This window comes from Peromyscus californicus, unplaced genomic scaffold (genome assembly GCF_007827085.1).
Source record: "Peromyscus californicus insignis strain IS unplaced genomic scaffold, ASM782708v3 Scaffold_7__1_contigs__length_154581171, whole genome shotgun sequence".
In the NCBI taxonomy this organism is placed as follows: Eukaryota; Metazoa; Chordata; class Mammalia; order Rodentia; family Cricetidae; genus Peromyscus; species Peromyscus californicus.
The window spans coordinates 7,302,717-7,321,796 of record NW_026294595.1 but is presented as its reverse complement, the minus strand read 5'-3'; the positions used below and the strand labels follow the sequence as shown (position 1 = coordinate 7,321,796).

General features: G+C 47.2%; 1 protein-coding gene across 4 annotated transcripts in view; it reads left to right on the top strand.

Moving 5' to 3' along the window:
- Nup214 (nucleoporin 214) overlaps positions 1-19,080 on the top strand; it is an 87,411-nt gene that overhangs the window by 23,738 nt on the left and 44,593 nt on the right. For all 4 annotated transcript variants that reach the window (XM_052722603.1, XM_052722602.1, XM_052722601.1 and 1 more), the window contains 9 exons: positions 1,403-1,489; positions 1,695-1,844; positions 3,237-3,395; positions 6,192-6,295; positions 9,292-9,474; positions 10,085-10,158; positions 10,255-10,338; positions 16,045-16,308; positions 16,642-16,803. In XM_052722603.1, the coding sequence (XP_052578563.1) occupies positions 1,403-1,489; positions 1,695-1,844; positions 3,237-3,395; positions 6,192-6,295; positions 9,292-9,474; positions 10,085-10,158; positions 10,255-10,338; positions 16,045-16,308; positions 16,642-16,803 (1,267 nt within the window). The remainder of the gene's footprint in view (positions 1-1,402; positions 1,490-1,694; positions 1,845-3,236; positions 3,396-6,191; positions 6,296-9,291; positions 9,475-10,084; positions 10,159-10,254; positions 10,339-16,044; positions 16,309-16,641; positions 16,804-19,080) is intronic.

Below are 19,080 nucleotides of genomic sequence, written 5' to 3'. Positions count from 1 at the left end.
TGGGTACTACTGCCTGTAGTAGGCTGGGCCCTCCTACATCGGACAGTCCCCGCAGACATATTCCATCGAGGCTTCCCTCTCACTGACTCTAGGCTGTGTCATGACAGTTAAAGCTGATAACTGGGATGGATGGTCTGTCTTAACTGATGGTCATGTGTGTGGTTGACTCTAGGGTCTTGTGCATGCTCAGCATGTGTCTGTCTTCTCACTGACCTGTATCATACGAAGACACAGACACACAGCAAAGCAGATACGGTCTATCTATCCTCTTTGTATCACCTATGGATACAAGCTCTTTAGTTTAGTGTGACTGGATGTTTTTCTTGTTCCCAGCACGGCTCCATCTCTGAGCAGCTTTTCCACCTCCGTAAGCGGCACTGACAAAGCGGGGCTCTGCACAGGCGCAGGAGCGAAAGCACCCTGGGCCCCCTTTCTCTGTTGGTAGTACTTCCCCCACTCCAGGCCTCGTCAGTCTTGTCACATTCTGTGGCATCCATCCTGGGGTAGGCTTGTCTGTCTCTTTTCTCTTGCTGTCCTGACTGCTCTACCCTTTTTGGCTTCTACTTCTTGCTGTCATCCCTCTTCTTTGAGTAGCAGGAGGGTCTTTTTAAAATGGTAAATCAGATTTCATTCAAACACTTCTGAAACACCAGTAGTAGTTTTCCAACCTGGCTGCAGTAGAACCCGAACTCCATGGTGTGTCCATGGACACTTGGACTGCCTGCCTCTCCGACCTGTCTCTCTTCTTCCTGTCCTGCTTAGCACTTAACTGCTACTGCCTTTTTTTTTTTTTTTCCTCCTGTCTTTTTTGGTTTTTCTACACAGGGTTTCTCTGTGTAGCCCTGGCTGTCCTGGAACTCACTCTGTAGATGAGACGAGCCTTGGTCTGCCTCCGAGTGCTGGAGTTCAAGTGCGCTCCACTACTGCCCAGCCCTGCTTAGCTTCCTCAAGCACATGACTTTCGGACCTGCATTTACCCGTCTTTCTCCTTGAGCCCCTTGTGCTTGTCCTTGCTGCCTGGAAGGTGTTTGCCTGAGCTGTCCATAGCCTTCTCTCACATCACGTTCCCGTTCAGATGGTAGCCCCCACCGAAGGAGAACTTCTTTGGCTCTCAGTGCCACATTCTCCAGGTTTCCCGTTCCTCACCAGCAGAAATCGTTAGCAGGTTTCCTTACTCTTCGCCTTGTCCCTGAACAAGTTCCCTGAGTGATGTTGTCATAACTGCTCATGATTTTTACCATGTGGAGTACATCCTGGGCAAAATGGAGGCCTAGTGCGCAAGTTTCCGAAGAGTGGAGGCGTGGTGCGGCAACGCTCCCCGTGGTGGCCTCCTAGGGCTGCTGCTAGGAACTGGAGCTCGTGGTGGGGAGCCCGTCTCTAAGCTTTTTGCCTTCTGTTTCAGGCCAAGTCACTTCAGCCTCCTGTCACAGAGAAACAGGGACATCAGTGGAAAGATTCAGACCCTGTGATGGCTGGAATTGGAGAGGAGGTGAGTTTGTTGCTGGAGCATTATTTTGGTGAGAGTAGCCCTGACAGTGAGACTGGGGCGGCCTAAGTGCAGTCTCCTACACACAGGGCCGTTATGCTAACATCAGGGCCTGGCCTGGCCCTGTACAGCTGTCTTGAAACCGTGGAAGCAGTGCTGTTCCTGCTGCCACTCAGACCAGTTGTCTCCTGGTTCACGGTTCTCACAGATCGCACACTTCCAGAAAGAGCTGGAGGAGCTAAAGGCCCGGACCTCCAAAGCCTGTTTCCAGGTCGGCACCGTGGACGAGATGAAGATGCTGCGGACAGAGTCGGATGACTTGCACACCTTCCTCTTCGAGATTCGAGAGGCCACAGAGGTTGGTAGCCGTGGATATCTTCCCTGGGTAGAAGGGGCTTTTAGAGAGGGTTCTGTCAGTCCAGACGCTGGTATGAACCAGTGTGTTCTCTGAGGACCATCAGTGCTGCTGAATTCAGGACTGTCAGAGCTGATACCAAAGCTTTCCTAGCTGTCTCTGTCAGATCATAGTTGTTTTTTTTTTTTTTTTTTTTTTTTTTGGTTTTTCGAGACAGGGTTTCTCTGTGTAGCTTTGCGCCTTTCCTGGAACTCACTTGGTAGTCCAGGCTGGCCTCGAACTCACAGAGATCCGCCTGGCTCTGCCTCCCGAGTGCTGGGATTAAAGGCGTGCGCCACCACCGCCCGGCCCAGATCATAGTTTCTACCTCTATAACACATACTTGGCACTCCGTAAAAGTTGGTAGAGTTGTTTATTTAACTTAAGTATACTGTGAAATGTTTCTTGTATAGCATTGAGTTAAGATTTTTTGGAGCATGTACAGTACAAACTGTCAACCATTTGCTGCTTAAGCATTATTTCCTGTTACTCTGGTCACTGTGTACTCCATCAGGCACTGTGTGTGCTTTCCGAGATCCTCTCAGGAAGTCCTCACGGCTTCCCTGCCTAGCCATGTTGTGACCCCCTCCCTTTTGCTCCTTAGGAAGGGAGGCTTAAAAGGACAAGTGAGTGTTTGAAAGTCTCTGTTTAGTAAGTGATATTTCACGTGACTCCATTTCGTGTGTCTCCTCTAGTCTTCTGGTCTTAAACAACAGCTTGAAAAGAGAAAAATCCCTGGTATTAGTGATGTCCTCTCGGAGCTGGGTTGTGAGCCCTGTCTCTGCTCTTCTTGGTTTCCACAAGTCATCAGAAGCTGTACTTTTAAAGACAGGAGAAAGGGTAATTAAAAACAAAAACGTTAGGACCTGAAGAGCTAGCTCAGTAGGTAGGAACCCTGGCTGCTCTTCCAGAGGACCTGGGTTCGATTTCCAGCACGCACATGGTAATTCCCAGCTGTCTATAACTCCAGACCGAGGGAATATGACACTCTCTTCTGACCTCTTCCAGCACCAGGCACTCAGTGTGGCACACAAGGCAAACACTTGGACATAATAAAATTTAAAAATTAAAAAAAAGTTTTTTTAAATGACTATCTTTCTAAGCAATGAATTTTTTTCTCAGGATTTGGGATTTTTAATTTGTCCTGTAAACACTGAAGCAAGAAACATGACAGAAGAGTTTTTACCCCCATAACACAAAACAAAGAAGCTGTTAGGGGACAAGATGGTTTGTGCAGGGGAACAATGCAATTTTTTAAGGTAACTAGAATAGTTGAGACTCTCACCCTCCTGGGTCTACACAGGTTTTGTTTTGGGCAGCATAGTGGTTGAGTCAGTGCTTCTCTGCCTTTTCTAGTCTCTTCATGGAGACATAACTGCCCTGAAAACCACTTTGCTGGAGGGCTTTGCTGGTGTCGAAGAAGCCAGAGAACAGAACGGAAGAAACCAGGACTCTGGATATCTGCACCTGCTTTATAAAAGACCTCTGGATCCCAAGAGTGAAGCTCAGCTCCAGGTGGGTGAGGCCTTAGTCTGTTGAGAAGAGTCCGGAAGCAGTGAGCTGATGGACGCCGTGGCTGTGGTTCTGAGCTGGGGTTTGGGAATGTCCCTTTTTAGCAAGCTGCTGTCTTCTGCTGATAACTTGCTGTGCTTTTCCATACACTTACTTGTTGTTGTGTTTGGTTGGTTTTGGTTTTTCAAGACAGGGTTTCTCTCTGTAACAGCTCTGGCTGTCCTAGAACTCACTTTGAAGACTGGGCTAGCCTCAAACTCATAGAGATGCCCCTGCCTCTGCCTCCTGAGTCCTGGGATTAGAGGTGTGCGCCACCACTGCCCAGACATAAAATTACTTGTAGCAGAGAAAATGGTACAATTTTTTTAAATTTAATTTTTAAAATTTTAAAGATAGACTTCAAGCTTTGAACTTGATAAAGTTCTTTGTTAACATAGGACTTCATAAATCATGAATAATATTACATCGGCAGCGTGTCAGGTGGTCTGGTAGGTTTTTTTTTTGTTTTTGTTTTTTTTTTTTTTTTTAGATTTTATTTATTATGTATACAGTGTTCTGCCTGCACACCAGAAGAGGGCGCCAGATCTCATTATAGATGGTTGTGAGCCACCATGTGGGTGCTGGGAATTGAACTCAGGACCTCTGGAAGAACAGCCAGTGCTCTTAACCTCTGAACCATCTCTTCAGCCTGGTATTTTTTTTTTTTTAATATTATTTCCAGTCTATGAAACCAGCTAGTAACTCTGTGTGGTGGCACATACCTCCTCATTCAGGAGACAGAGGAAGGAGCATGGTGAGTTTGAGGCCAGCCTGGGCTACTAAATGAAGAACTTCTCAAAAGCAGGAACAGAAAGTAGCCTGCAGTCGCTCTCAGGGTGAGAGCTGTTGGTTCCGAAACGAGACCCCACTTCCTGAGCTAAGAAGGGCTGTGGCCTGAGCTTGTGCTGCTGTGGGATAGCCCTGCGGGGCTCTGCCAGCTGCCCTGCTCTGGCAGAGTTACATTTCCTGGTCACTCTGCGTCCTCATGTCTGCTCTAGCTGGTTGGCTTGTTCTGTTTGCCTCAGTGTGCTTGGGGCATCTTTCCCTTCCACTCACTGGAGTCCCAGGGCAGTGTGTGGGCAGCCCTGACTCTCCTCACCTCAGACTGTGTCTGTGCATGTGGACTCTTCATAGTGTTCTGTCCCGTGCCCGGAGACCTCCTAGGACCTGGAAGGCTCAAGGTGATTTCCTGGGATCCTTGGCAGCTCTTACTTCCCCTTGTGGTGTTTCCTTGCAGGGCTGCTCTCTCTCAGACTGCAGCGCCGCCCCCGCCGCTCCCCCCCCCCACCCCCATAGGCAGTCCTCTTCAGTCCTCACACAAGCCTTGCACCTCTGCCCCAGTTGCCTGGCCAAGAGGAAAGCATTCAGCTTCCATACTGAGAAAGGAAAAACTGTCATCTTTATTGCGCCGAACAGATAATGGCAGGAGATGTGATGGACACTTAACCACAGGCAAAACAAGGGTATGCAGCTTTGCTGCGACTTCAGGGATCATACTACTAAAGCCTGCGCCCATGCTCTTAGCCGCTGTGCTACAGTGTACAGTTCTGAAACTGGGGAGGGAAAGTCAGGGAGATGGACCTAGAATTTCCATGTGTATGTGTTGTCATCGGACCAGAGGTGAGAGCGAGGAAGCCACCGAGAACGGTTTGCAGCAGGCCTTTGAAGAAGTGTTGGTTCTTGTAGCCCGCCCAGGTGGAAGGCATTTGGAAGAAAGGGCTTCAGCTAGTATGGCCCCGAGGTGGAGGGGGGGACACGCTCCTCTAGTCATCTAGTCTTTGAGGCTACTGCTGCCTCCCTGGACTCAGCTTGGCTTTTTCTAAATGACATTTTCTGTTTTCAGTTGAGACATAACACTTCTCCAAGAATATTTGTGAAATGCATTTCAGCACAGTCAGATCTGTGCCATGTGTGAAGCGCTTACCCGGGAGCTGCTCAGTGTCTGTGCACTTACTTGATTGAATGTTTCAGTTTTGCTTTGAATTTTGAGAGTCATGTTGGTTAACTATGCCCCCAGCTGAGAGAGCGCCACTACAGGCCTAACAGCTGGGAAGAACTGTAGTGGTGGTGGAGACGTGCTCCTCCAGTGGGAGGTGGAGACGTGCTCCTCCAGTGGGAGGTGGCCTGTGTTCTGTGCTGGGAGTAGCTAGGGTCCGAGTCATTCTCAGCACCATTTGTTGAATCACCTTGTCTACTCTCAGTTCATTTCATGATGGGAAAGAACTGAATGGGTGCACAGTGAGGGGGTGCAGCAGGCCATCCCAGCCTGTCCCGGCCTTCCCAGGCAGGACCGGGCAGTGAGAAAGAAGTGGGTGCATCTGTTCCCCAGGCCTGAGGCTGCCACACCCATTCCCTTCCCCTTTCCTTTTCTATTATACAACTGGAGAAGTGAAATTTCCATTTTTCATTTCATTAATGGTTTATATTTAATGGTTATAGTAAAACCTAGTGTTTTCCTTGTTCATACAGTTCTTTTTTTTTTTTTTTTTTTTTTTGGTTTTTCGAGACAGGGTTTCTCTGTGTAGCTTTGCGCCTTTCCTGGAACTCACTTGGTAGTCCAGGCTGGCCTCGAACTCACAGAGATCCGCCTGGCTCTGCCTCCCGAGTGCTGGGATTAAAGGCGTGCGCCACCACCACCCGGCAACAGTTCTTAATATGGAAGAATTTCAGAATTATTTTTACTACTTTAATGCACCCCCCCCCCCCCCCGCCAAGCTACCAGAAAAATGAGTCATTTGCCTTTTAATTTTTTCTGATTAGGAAATCCGCCGCCTTCATCAGTATGTGAAATTTGCTGTTCAGGATGTGAATGATGTTCTAGACCTAGAGTGGGACCGGCATCTGGAGCAGAAGAGAAGACAGAGGTGAGTGGGCTGTGTCGTGGCCACTGCCTTCTGTGGGAGCCCAGGGAAAAATCTCACAGGTGTGCTTCCTCCTGGTTACTCAGTTCATTCCTAAAAGTTCATTACACAAGCACTAAATGATAGTTGTAGTGATTATATAAAACAGTGCATATCACATCGTTTTAGAAAGATAAGAATATGAATTTCATTAGGACTGAGGATGTAGCTCATCAATAAAGCAGTTGATTTGTTGTATGTGTGTATACATGTTCAATCCCTAGCATCACAGAAAAACCCAAGCATCAAGAAGGTATATAAAATACTATGCAGTAATGGGGGGTGGATACCCACACCTTTAATCCCAGCACTGGGGAGGCAGAGGCATACAGATCTCTTGTGAATTCAAGGCCAGCCTGGTCTACAGAGTGAGTTCTAGGACAGCCAGAGCTACGAAATCCTCTCTTGAAAAACAAACAAACAAAATACTTTGTAGTCGCTGAATAGCATGTTCTCAGATTACATTAAATGCTTTTAATCTTGTATCAAATGTGTAAAATAATTGAAAAGCATTTCAGATGACTTCAGTGGGAAGGTACAAATGTAGGAAAGAGGGAGCAGATCTGTGCGTAGATTCACATGTAGTCACAATGTTTGATTAAGAGAATTCTCCTTGGGGCTGGAGAGGATGGCTTAGTGGTTAAGAGTGCTGGCTGTTCTTCCAGAGGACCTGAGTTCAGTTTCCAGCACCCACATTGGGTACCTTATCGCTACCTGTAACTCCAGTTTCCAGGGGTCTGACCCTTTTCTTCCTTCACAAGCCCTGTACGTCCATAGTACTCTAAATATGCTCTCTCTCTCTCTCTCTCTCTCTCTCTCTCTCTCTCTCTCTCTCTCTCTCTCTCACACACACACACACACACACACACACACACACACACACACACACACACACACACACACACGGTAAATTAACCTTAGAGAACAGAGAGCAATCCCCTTGTACATTTGTCAGTCTTCCAAGTTGTCCTCTTGAGAAGAACTTTTTTTTCTGTTTTGTTCTGCTCTTTGTGAAAAGGTCTCACCTTTTATTGTCCTGGATGGCCTGGAACACTTGGTCTTCCTCCTGTCTCAGTCTTCAAGGGCTGGGGATGTATGCATGAGCACATTTGGCTTTGAGAAAAAATCCTGATTAGAGTGTGGCTAGTTAAAAGGATTTAACAAGGGGGCTGGAGAGATGACTCAGAGGTTAAGAGCACTGGCTGCTCTTCCAGAGGTCCTGAGTTCAATTCCCAGCACCCACATGGTGGCTCACAACCATCTGTAATGAGATCTGGTGCCCTCTTCTGGTGTACAGGCAAACATGCAGACAGAACACTGTATACATAATAAAGAAATAAATCTTAAAGAGAAAAAAAAAAGGCTTTGACAAGTGGTGAAGACACAAAAGAGCATGCCGCCTCGCTACCTGTCCTGTCTGGTTTGTGCTTCTATTCTGTGAACAGGATAGACTGCAGTATGCCGAGAGCAAGGAAGTATTCACAGAAATTGGAGTATGTCAGCCCTTAAAAATGTTAGGTTTTTGACACACTTAATTAGTGATTAGCCCTGTATGGAAACAAAGACTGAGTGTGTTTTGTTATAAAGGTATGGGATCATGGAGCTTTTTCTGGCGACAGTGGGTGTCTTGTCAGGGACAGAAGTAGTGTGTATATAGTTTAGTAAGGAGAAGTAAATAAATGTCACCATGCTGGGTGGAGCGGGCTGAAAAGCCCAACCAAAGGACCCTCAGCTTGGGGGCAGGGGGTGGGGTGCGGCAGGCTGAGTTCTCCCCAACTCTGCCCAGGGAGGTTTTTGTGGACTGGAGCCCGTGCGCGCACAGGTGTTTGGGCCATTACAGATGTCATAGCTCACTACACTAGTTGTGATGAGGCAGTGAGGTGTCTGCTCTCCTTTCCAGCTGTGTTCTTCTTTGCTTAATAAGTAGGCTTTCCACCAGGCGGTGGTGGCGCACGCCTTTAATCCCAGCACTCGGGAGGCAGAGGCAGGCGGATCTCTGTGAGTTCAAGGCCAGCCTGGACTACAGAGTGAGTTCCAGGACAGCCAGGACTACACGGAGAAACCTTGTCTGAGAAAACAGTCAATCAAACAACAACAACTACAACAGACTGGCTTTCCAAAACTGCACACACTAGCAGGAGCCAGCTTCCTTCCCCATGCACTGCCTACTCACTGCACACTCAGTTCCCTTTCTGCAGAGTTCAAGTGCTGGGCACGGTTTCTGTTTCTTGGCACGTCTCTATTTTCAGCCCTTCTCTAAAGCTTGCCTTATACCAGCTAGAATCACTCACTTGGCTGCCTTGCTCTTCTCAGTGGTTCTGAGGAAAGGAAATAAAACTGGAAGTTTCTGTTGTGCGTCAGCAGCTTTCATTCTCAATCAGTTCTGTGGTGGTAGATGGACAGACAGACAAGAGCAAACAAACCAGCTGGTCACATAGGACCACCAGTTTTCTTTTATTTCTATATTTGTTTCCTCACGTTAATAGAAACGTTTTTACCAGTGGTTAAAGGTTTATAATGAAAAACAAAGGAATCTAGACCCGTGCCTCTGGCCTTAGACCTGCCAGCTCGCAGCACCTGTGCTGTCCCCATCAGCAGTGTGATCGATGGCTGGCTCCCACGTGCTTCCAGTGAGCCTGCTTTGTTTCCTTAGGGAGTGTCGCTTCCGCAGAGACCCCGGCTCTCAGTGGGCAGGCAGCTGCAGGGCAGCTGCAGGGTTGCCCGTGCTGCTTCCTGGCTCCCGCCCACTCTCTTCTTCCCCAGCACCTCCAGCTTTGCCCAGCCTGTACTGTGGTCTGCTGCAGGCCCCTCATGCCCTCCCTCTGCTCTGTTATGTTCTCGATGTTTCTTGTCTGCGGGTGGTTTTCCATTTTATCATTTTCCCTGTTAGAATTGCAGCCCCGTGGGTTGTGGTGTAGAAAGGAGCCATTTGTATCTGTTCTTTTCCTTATTGCCACCAGGCGCCTGCTTGTGCCAGAACGAGAGACACTTTTTAACACACTAGCCAACAACCGGGAAATCATCAACCAACAGAGGAAGAGGTTGAATCACCTGGTGGACAGTCTGCAGCAGCTCCGTCTCTATAACCAGACATCCCCGTGGAACCTACCCTCAGCACTTTCAACTCACAGCAGCACTCACAGGTGTGCAAGTGACTGCTGGTGCGTGGGGGGGTGCTCAGAGAGTACGTGAGCATGTGAGGCATGCGTTTGAGAACAGTGTTGCAGTCTGTCGGCTGTGCTGTCCTGGTCAGGTTCTAGAACCCCTCTGACCTCTGGTTCCTTTGCTTGAAAGGAAGGGTGACAGTGCCTGCCTTCAGGGTGTGTGTTGGCTTAAGTCTGTAATGCATGGAGTGCTGTGTCTGATGAAGCAGGTTCTCAACAGGCCACAGCAGTTCCAATAACTAATAGGGTTATATTTTCTAACTTCCTTCAGAAGCCCAGATTTGCCGTTTCGCTCTAGTGTGGAGCTGTGCGGATCCTTGCAGTTAGCCGGTTTACTTTGAACTGTCGGTGTTGTGTTTCTGCTTTAGGCGTGTGTAGTTTCGTCATCCTTTCTGCTAAGGCACCATGTTAGGCTTAGTGCGGGAGAATGTAGTGCTGAGGTTGTTAGCTTTCCTCCTGTGTGTTGTTGGGCGGCTCTGTCTCTAGTGAATATTCTGTAATCTCTTGGGCTTAGATATTGAGAACAGTGTATACCACTTAGCCTCAGCCTTCTCATGGTTGGTTTGGATGTAACACTGCCCTGTTTTAGTTTTGACAGTGACCTTGAAAGCCTGCTCAAAACTACCATTGAATCTCACACCAAGCCCTCTCCCAGAGTGCCAGGTAATGCTCCCTCTCAGACCGCTGGCATAGTTCGTGATCTAACCTGGCTTTTTAAAGTGAATCTTAGCATTTATGGGTTGATGAATTTTTTTGCAGCTAAACTGTCCCCTGCAAAACAGGCCCAACTGAGGAACTTCTTGGCCAAAAGGAAGACCCCTCCAGTGAGGTCCACTGCTCCAGGTAAAGAGAACTGGTCCTGAAGTTCTCAGCATTAGCTGTGTAGTGCTAGGGCACAGTGGAGGTGGGCTGGTTGCTTATGGCTTGAATGAAAGATGAAGAAAACATTCTCAGAATCAACCGTCAGTCTGCATATGTACTGGACTAAGAAGCAGTACTTATATTTTGGATGAAACAACTCAAGGTGATTCTTGGGGCTTTGATATCATGCAGTCTCTCAGTTAGATGATAATGATACAGAATGGCTTGGGGTTGGCTGAGTTGGAGCCTAGCCTCAAAGCTCTGATGGGTTCTTCGCAACATTACCCTTGAGAAAAGTCTTCTTAGGGAAAAACTGTAGGTTAGGCAGTGATGGTTTAAATGCTTGCTAAGGGGCTGGTGTAAGGGACTGGGGAATAAAGGCAGATGGCGTCTGCGTAGTGAGGGGAGGGCTGACTCCTGCCGTCCTTTGACCTGCACGTGTGCTTCGTGGCTCACACACGTGCATCGTGGCTCACACACGTGCACGCGCACACCACACAGCAAGCAAATAATGTATTTCTTCAAAACTTGCTGAAAAGCAACAATATGAGAGATAAAAGGTTCTTTTTAAATTTCTATCTAAAATTCCCTAACTTTTTTTTCTTTCAGTGTTGGTGGTAAAACCTAGAACCTAGCACATACCAGGGGTCTCTACCAAAACCATTGAGCTACATCCCTATCCCTTAATTGTTCCTTTTTTTTTTTTTTTTTTTTTTTTTTTTTTAAAGATAGGGTCTCATGTAGCTCAGGCCAGCCTGAAACTCAAATGTGTTTCATTTTCCAAAGCTAAGATTACATTGTGCCCTTGCCCTGGTGATTTTCAGCACTGCGTATGACCTCCAGCACAGTGTTCTCCAATCTCTGCCATTTTAGTCTTTTCCTGTTGGAGCTGCTGCTCCACCCCCTCCATCCCTGACAGGGTTTCTCTGTGTAACAGTCCTGGCTGTCCTGTAGACCAGGCTGGCCTCGAACTCACAGAGATCTGCCTGTCTCTGCCTCCCAAGTACTGGGAGTAAAGGTGTGTGCTGCTGCACCCCAGCTTGGAGCTGCTTCTTAAGTCTTCTGCCTACAGAAGATTTCAGCAGACACTCTTCCTTGACCACCTCTGCTCAGGCCACCGCTTTTGGGGGGAAGAAAATGTAAACACAACCACCTCTGCTCAGGCCACCGCTTTTGGGGGGAAGAAAATGTAAACACAACCACCTCTGCTCAGGCCACTGCTTTTGGGGGGAAGAAAATGTAAACACAACCACCTCTGCTCAGGCCACTGCTTTTGGGGGGAAGAAAATGTAAACACAACCACCTCTGCTCAGGCCACTGCTTTTGGGGGGAAGAAAATGTAAACACAACCACCTCTGCTCAGGCCAGCACTTTTGGGGGAAGAAAATGTAAGCACACATGAGCATGTTGAGCACACAGTTCTTGGTCACTGTCTTACTCCCTTGAGACAGAGTCTCTGAACTGGAGCTGGGCGACTCCATTGAGCCTCCTGTCCGTGCCTCTCCTCTAGAGACAGGGTTATAGGTCCCCACTGCATGTGTGCGTTTTAGACGGGTGCATCTGGATCCTCCTGTTTCCACAGCATGTACTGTTGGCCGCTGAGTCATCTCCTTAGCTCCATCAACCCGCCCTTTCTGTTATAGCGCCTCACATTCGAAGGCTTCCCCATACTGTCCCACTGCACCTTCCAGGTCTGTGGTACTGTCTTAGTTAGGATTTTTGTTTTTGTGAGGAAAAAAAAAAAAAAAAAACCAAACAATCAAACAAACAAAAGAAACTACGACCAAAATCCACTTGGAAAGGAGAGGGTTGATTTCATCTTTCAGCATGTGGTTTATCATCTGGGGAAGTCAGGACAGGGACTCAAGGTAGGACCCTGGAGGAGGAGCTGATGCAGAGGCCATGGAGGAGTGCTGCTTCCTAGCTTGTTCCTCGTGCCTTGCTCAACCTGCTTTCCTATAGCACCTGGTACCGTCAGCAGGTGGGTGGCACTGCCCACAGTCAGCTGGACCTTCCCACATCAATCATCCACCAAGAAAATGTCCCACAGACTTGCCTATAGGCCAGTCCTATGGAGGCATTTTTTCAGTTGAGATTTCTTCTTCACTTAGAATTCTAGCTTAATGCCAAGTTGACAGAAAAAAACAAAAAGCAACCAGACAGGCACCAATGCCTGTTATCTGCAGCTAACACCACCATAATCAAACTTCTCAGGACCTTTTTTCCACTCTCTGTTTGTACTCTTTGACCATGTGCCTGATCCTGACTGTAGACCACATCATGTGTTAGAAAGCCATCACACATTTACCCAGTCTTGTTAGCCCTGGTTGTTGTCAAGAGGTTATGTAAAACATCATCACTCAGATCTGATTGTATCTTTATGGTTGAGTCCTTAGACGTGAGGTTTATGTAACTGTTTGTTTATTCAGCAAATGTGATTGCCTACCTTGGTTCCAGGTAGTGATAAATAAGGTAACAAGTTCTGACCACTCAAAATGTGAATAAAGAGCATAAACCTCACGGAAGCGGCACAGTATACTTGTGGAATTAAAATAGCACGTGCTAGGGAGGATAACCCAGGGTATGGAAGCTTTGTTTTGAAGATGTAGTCCAGACTGGCTTTCAGGAACTCGGTGGAGTGAAAAACGACGATAAACTTAGGAACTCTGAACAGTGTTCATTATAAACTCTGTCTCCACCTCCTAAATGCTAGGATTCCAGACCTTGCCACCACCCATAGTTTACATAAACTTTTTTGCCTTGTTTTTTGAGACAGGGTTTCTCTGTTTAGCCCTGGCTGTCCTAGAACTAGCTCTGTAGACCAGGCTGGCCTCAAACTCAGAGCTGAGTACTGAGATTAAAGATATACACCACCACTGTCCAGCTACATATAAATTTTATTAAATTTTAAAATTGTAATATAATACACAAAAAAGTGCACAACACAAAAATGAATGTAATGTCTACTAAAGTTAAGAAACAGAACATAGGGGCAGGAGTGATTGCGCATCGGTTAAGAAGAGCATTGACTGGTCTTCTGGAGGACCTGGGTTCAATTTCCAGCACCCACATGACAACTCACAATTGTAACTCCAGTTCCAGGGGATCTGACACCTTACATAGACATACAAGCAGGCAAAAACGCCAGTGCAGCTAAATAAATCTTAAATTTTTCTTAGAGAGAGAGAGAACAAGAGAACAAGAACATGCCAGCTTCTTAGAAAGCCTCTTGGGGCTGAAGAGAGGGCTCAGTAAGAAAGCCTGCTCTGCGGGCATGCAGCCCTGAGATCACACCCTCTACCCAGCATTACGGGGTAGAGGCAGGCTAAGCCCTAGTTGTCACTGACTGACTAGCCTAACCAAAGTAGCAAACTGTGACTCAGTAATAAGGTAGAACGTGACAGTGGAAATGTCCTGTTCCAGTTTCCACACACCCATGCACATCTCTCTTGCACTCACTACATTCCCTCTTAAAGAATATGTTATGTGGGAATATGTGGAAGTTATATCTTTGCATGTATTTTTAAAATCTTATCTATTTTATGTTTATGTCATTTTTAATGTATTATTTTGAAAAAAGAAACCTCTAAGAATCTAGTCACTGAGCACCCATTACCTTTCACCTATGTGTGATGATCCATGTCGTAACACGGGTTTGACTTCTTTTTCTTTACTGTGGGAAAAAATGTGCTCCTGTAGCCATTCTGTCTTCCAATTTCAAGGCAGTGTTCAGAAAATTGCCAAAGTACTCCGTACTTATAAAATAAGCTTTCTGTTGGGTGACTTTGCCCAGCGGTAGGTTCCTGTGAGCTTCTGAGCACATTGAATGGACCAGACTAAGCTGTGATGTTTGGTAGCCTCCATGGATCGGGTGCCCTTCTGACTTGTTTCTTCAGCTTAGAGTGGGTTAGTCCAGCGTGGTCCTGTTGTAGCTAAAGGAGTGTCTGTCTCTCTTTGTCAGTCAGTATGTCCCACCGTTACATCACCTCTCCCTCCCTCTGTACACTACAGTAGAATTGTTATTCGGACTGTTTTGGTACTGAGGATCAATCCCAGGCTGTACACGTTAGACAAGTGTTTTAGACTGAACCCACGGCCAACCCTGTTCCCTTTTTTGTTTTTCCTGAACTATTTAGTGAGAGACAGGGTAACGGCTCCGTGAGGGCTTTGTGTTAGTTTCCTTTGTGTGCTGCAACAGGCCGCTGCAGACCTAGTGCTCCTAATAGCATCGACCGACCGCTGCAGCATGTGCAGGCAAGTGCAGGCACTGCGTGGCTCAACTGCGTCCTCTGCCAGGACGGAGACTGGCCCCAAGGGTTGGCTGGGCTTCTCTGTGGGAACTGTGGTAAAGATACACTGGCAAGTACTTGGAGGTCACAGTCCCTTGGAGCAGCAGGGTGAGGTCCTTGTCCTCTCTCTCTGTTGGTGTTCCTTAGAATTTACGAATACAGCTTTAATTTCAGGGTCACTCTGATCATATAAATATATATGTCTTGACAAGGTAACACTGTTAAATGTAACAGAGACCAAAAAATAACAGCTCTGCCATACTGCACAGATAATTAATTCAGCCGGCTTCCCCAGGAAGGGAAGGCACAGGATCTACATTCTTGATATTGAAAAGTGACAGTATCAAGTTGTTGGTAGAAAATAAACTAACATTTTGGGTCCTGACATCATATATATATCTAAGTGGCCCACCATGAAGTTGTTTGCCTCAGAATACTTGATAACAGCATGTAAAGGCTGCTGCCCATTGAGTACTTGAAATGTGCATTTGAGAAATAGAACTTTCTGTGTCTTTACACTTGATTTATTTAATTTTATTATTTATGTATGTATTTATTTACTTACTTACTTGAGACTGGGTCTATATAGTTCTGGCTGACTTAGAACTATGCAAACCATATTGGCCTTGATCTCACAGAGATCCACCTGCCTCTACCTCCCGAGTGCTGGAATTAAAGGTGTCTGCCACCACACACAGCTGTACTTAACTACTCTAAATAGCCATAGTGTCCTGTGGGCAGTAGAGCCCTGGCGTGTGGCCCTGGTATTCAGTTGCATCTGTTATGTCACACTTATGCTGAGACATTAAGATCTTGTAGCGTGATTTGCCTACAGGACGGACAAACAACAATGGAAGAATGCTGCTTTGAATACCTTGGCAAGGAACGGGGAACTAAGCGTGTTGTTTTTCAGTGCACAGTAATAACATTCATTTGAAGTTCTAAGTAGAAGGTGGCATAAGACCTGACCCCACAATATAAAGAAGGAAGAGCAGAGAAGGCCAGAGATAAATACCATGTTGAGAGTCACTGGGCTCATTTAGATGTGTTTTGAGACACTCAGGCCATTCCCACTCTGACAGCCTATTGTGGTTATTCTGAGGTTACTGTTGGAAAGCAGCCGGGATGCATGAGTGTTCAGCCCTGCCCTGTGAGCTGGCCTGTCACCAGTTTTTCTCCTGTGAGAGTTCCACCAGCGTTGATAGTTAGGCTGTCTGTGACCTAGCAGCTTAGCTTCTGAAGCCCCCTTTGAGCAAAGGCCCCAAACTATCATATTCACATTCATCAAAGTAAAAAGTAATGAAAATGCTTTGCAAGTTGGATGTGTCTCTCTTAGAGAAATGGCACCGCTTTTGGGTTTGCTTTGTCTAATGTTATCTTCGGGGTGGGGCTTCTGTAGCCAGCCTGTCTCGGTCGGCCTTCCTGTCTCAGAGGTACTATGAAGACTTAGATGAAGCCAGCTCCACATCATCCATCTCTCAGCCTCTGGAGGGAGAAGATGCCCGGTCACCCTGCAAAGAGGAGGAGGCTGTGGTCCAGGTCCATCGACATGCCCCTGTGGTCCGCACACCTTCTATCCAACCCAGTCTTCTGCCTCAGGCGATGCCTTTTGCTAAGCCTCACCTGATTCATAGTTCTTCACCTGCTGTAATGAGCTCTTCAAGTAAGTCGGCAATTAAAACTGTGACCATGGGGCAGGGTGGCTGTCGAGCTACATGTCCATGAGGCGGTCACTCACTGAGGCCATGTGCATTGTGCGCTCACTGCTGCGGGGTGGGGGCAGGGGAGGCTGTGTGCCAGTGCTTCCAGCAAAGACATGGTACTGGACAAAGTCATTACAAGAAAGCAGCTCTGTAGTGCTCTGAATGATCGCTTGTAGTGCTTAAGAATTTTAATTTTAGCATTTTTCCTACAGCCTAATAGAATTTACCATTTTAAGTTTTCTGTGTTCCTTTCACTGACCCCATTTTTCTGATCATTTTTCTTTTCCCCTCAGTCTCTACATCAGCCAGCAAAATTATTCCTCAAGGAGCCGACAGCACAATGCTGGCAACCAAAACGGTTAAGCATGGTGCACCAGGTCCTTCCCACCCCGTCGCAGCTCCCCAGGCAGCAGCTGCTGCAGCCCTGAGACGGCAGATGGCCAATCAGGCACCAGGTAAAGACTACAGCCCCGTTCCTAGGAGAGAAGCTGAGCTGTCCAGGCGTGGCCTTTGGGGTGGGAGACAGCTGTCTCTCTTGCTGCTCCTCAGAATAGAAGGCTAACTCGATGGCCTTCATCCCTGTGAGGAGAGCTCCCGGGAGGCAGAGACTAGGTCTCAGGGTTTTTTTTTGCTTTGAAGAGGAGGTATTAGATGTGACACCTTTAGTTTCATGGGAAATTGATGGGTTTTGACACTGATAATTGCTACTTTTGACTGGTGATCTCTGCTTTGGTCTTGGAAATTAAACCACCTGACATCATTAGAACAATATTTTAAGGATCCCATCCACTAGGAGGGTAGCTGTAGTGTGCTTGCTTGTGTTCCAGCAGTGAGTCAGCAGAGAAAGTTACCCAGGCCGTCCATAGCGGAGCTCGGCCTTCACAGATGCACTGTTCTGGGCCGATGTTGTCACTGGTCTCTAGTTAGGGCTGACCTCGGCAGGACTTAACAGGCTAGGGCTCGGACTCAGGGCTAGTTAGCACTGCTTGTCAGCTTGGCAAGCCAGTGGTTCTCAGTCAGGCTGTTCTCCTTCCACCTGGCCCAGACAGTTAGCAGGAGTGCTGCCTGGGGATGGTAAGGAAGAGTCTTAAAACACAAAGGCCTCCCACAAGGAAGGGTCACTTATTCCCAGTGTGAAGAGTGCCAGGGTTTGAAGACTATTAATGCCAAACATCTTCACTAAGAAGACTCAAAGAGACCTGGTGGTTTCATACAGGTAAAAAAGAATTATGAACCAGACAGTGGCTCATACTTCTAATGCTAGCACTCAGGGGCTAAAGTAGGCAGATTGTCACGAGTTCATAACCAGCCTGGGCAGTATGGTGAACTTGGGGTCTGCGTGGGCCACAGAGTGAAGCCCTGTCTCAAAAAAAAATAAAGCAGGACTGGAGAGATGACTCGGTGGTTAAGAACACTGGCTGTTCTTCCAGAAGACTTGGTTTCTATTCCCAGCACTCACAAGGCAGCTCACAACTGTCTTTAACTCTGAGATCTGACACCCTCACACAGACATATGTGCAGGCAAAACACCAATGCACATAAAATAAAAATAAATTATTTTTTTTAAAGCAAAAAATAAAAACTACTAAACAGCCATAAGTTTAAATATAACCTTCTTAAGATAGCTAAAATAAATAATGAAAAGTAACGACAAGATAACTCTTGAAGGTACATTTAAGCTTTCAGAACACATAGTTCTTTGATGATCCCTTTATTATGTGGACAAATGGGATCTTGTGATTACACTCATGAAGTTCCAAGTCCAGCACATGATTTGGAAAGTTAAGATCTGTCAGGATTTGGGATGGTGTACTCAGCAAGAAATGCTCTGACCTTCACTGTCTCTTGGAGCAAGTTTTTAAGATGGAGGCATTTTCAAATGTTAAGGTGAATTGTGTGCAGTTAGTCAGCATTTTCCCAGCTCTTCTTCTGAAGACAGGAGTAAGAGTGACTACACATCCTAGGCTGCCTGGGTTTGCCCAGGAGACCAGAGAGCTTTGCTCATGCCTTTCCGGTTGTTAATAACAGAATGTCGTTAAGGGTTATAAAATACGATGGACAATTAAGGCAAAAATAAGTTAAAAGCTGAGGTGGTGCACACATGTTTAATCCCAGCACTGGGAAGCAGAGACAGGTGAATCTCTGTGAGTTCGAGGCCAGCCTGGTCTGCAGAGTGAGTTCTAGGACAGCTTATAATGAGATCCTGCGTCAAAAGAAAAAAAACTGATAAAGCTGCTGAGGTAAAAATAAATAAGGTCCATGTCAGATGTGTGTCCCTGGGGTCACTCTGTCCTCCAGGCCCTGGACCTCTTCCCTCACTCTGCACTCCAGGCCCTGGGCCTCTTCCCTCACTCTGCACTCCAGGCCTGGACCTCTTCCCTCACTCTGCACTCCAGGCCTGGACCTCTTCCCTCACTCTGCACTCCAGGCCCTGGGCCTCTTCCCTCACTCTGCACTCCAGGCCCTGGGCCTCTTCCCTCACTCTAATCCAGACCCTGGGCCTCTTCCCTCACTCTGCACTCCAGGCCTGGACCTCTTCCCTCACTCTGTCCTCCAGGCCCTGGGCCTCTTCCCTCACTCTAATCCAGACCCTGGGCCTCTTCCCTCACTCTTTCTCAGCTCAGTTCTCACACTTACTCACTGTGTCATTTGCACTTGAGGCAGCTTTTGTATTTGCACACTTCCACAGAGCCTGCCCATCCTAAGCCTGTGGGAAAAGGAGGACAGATGAA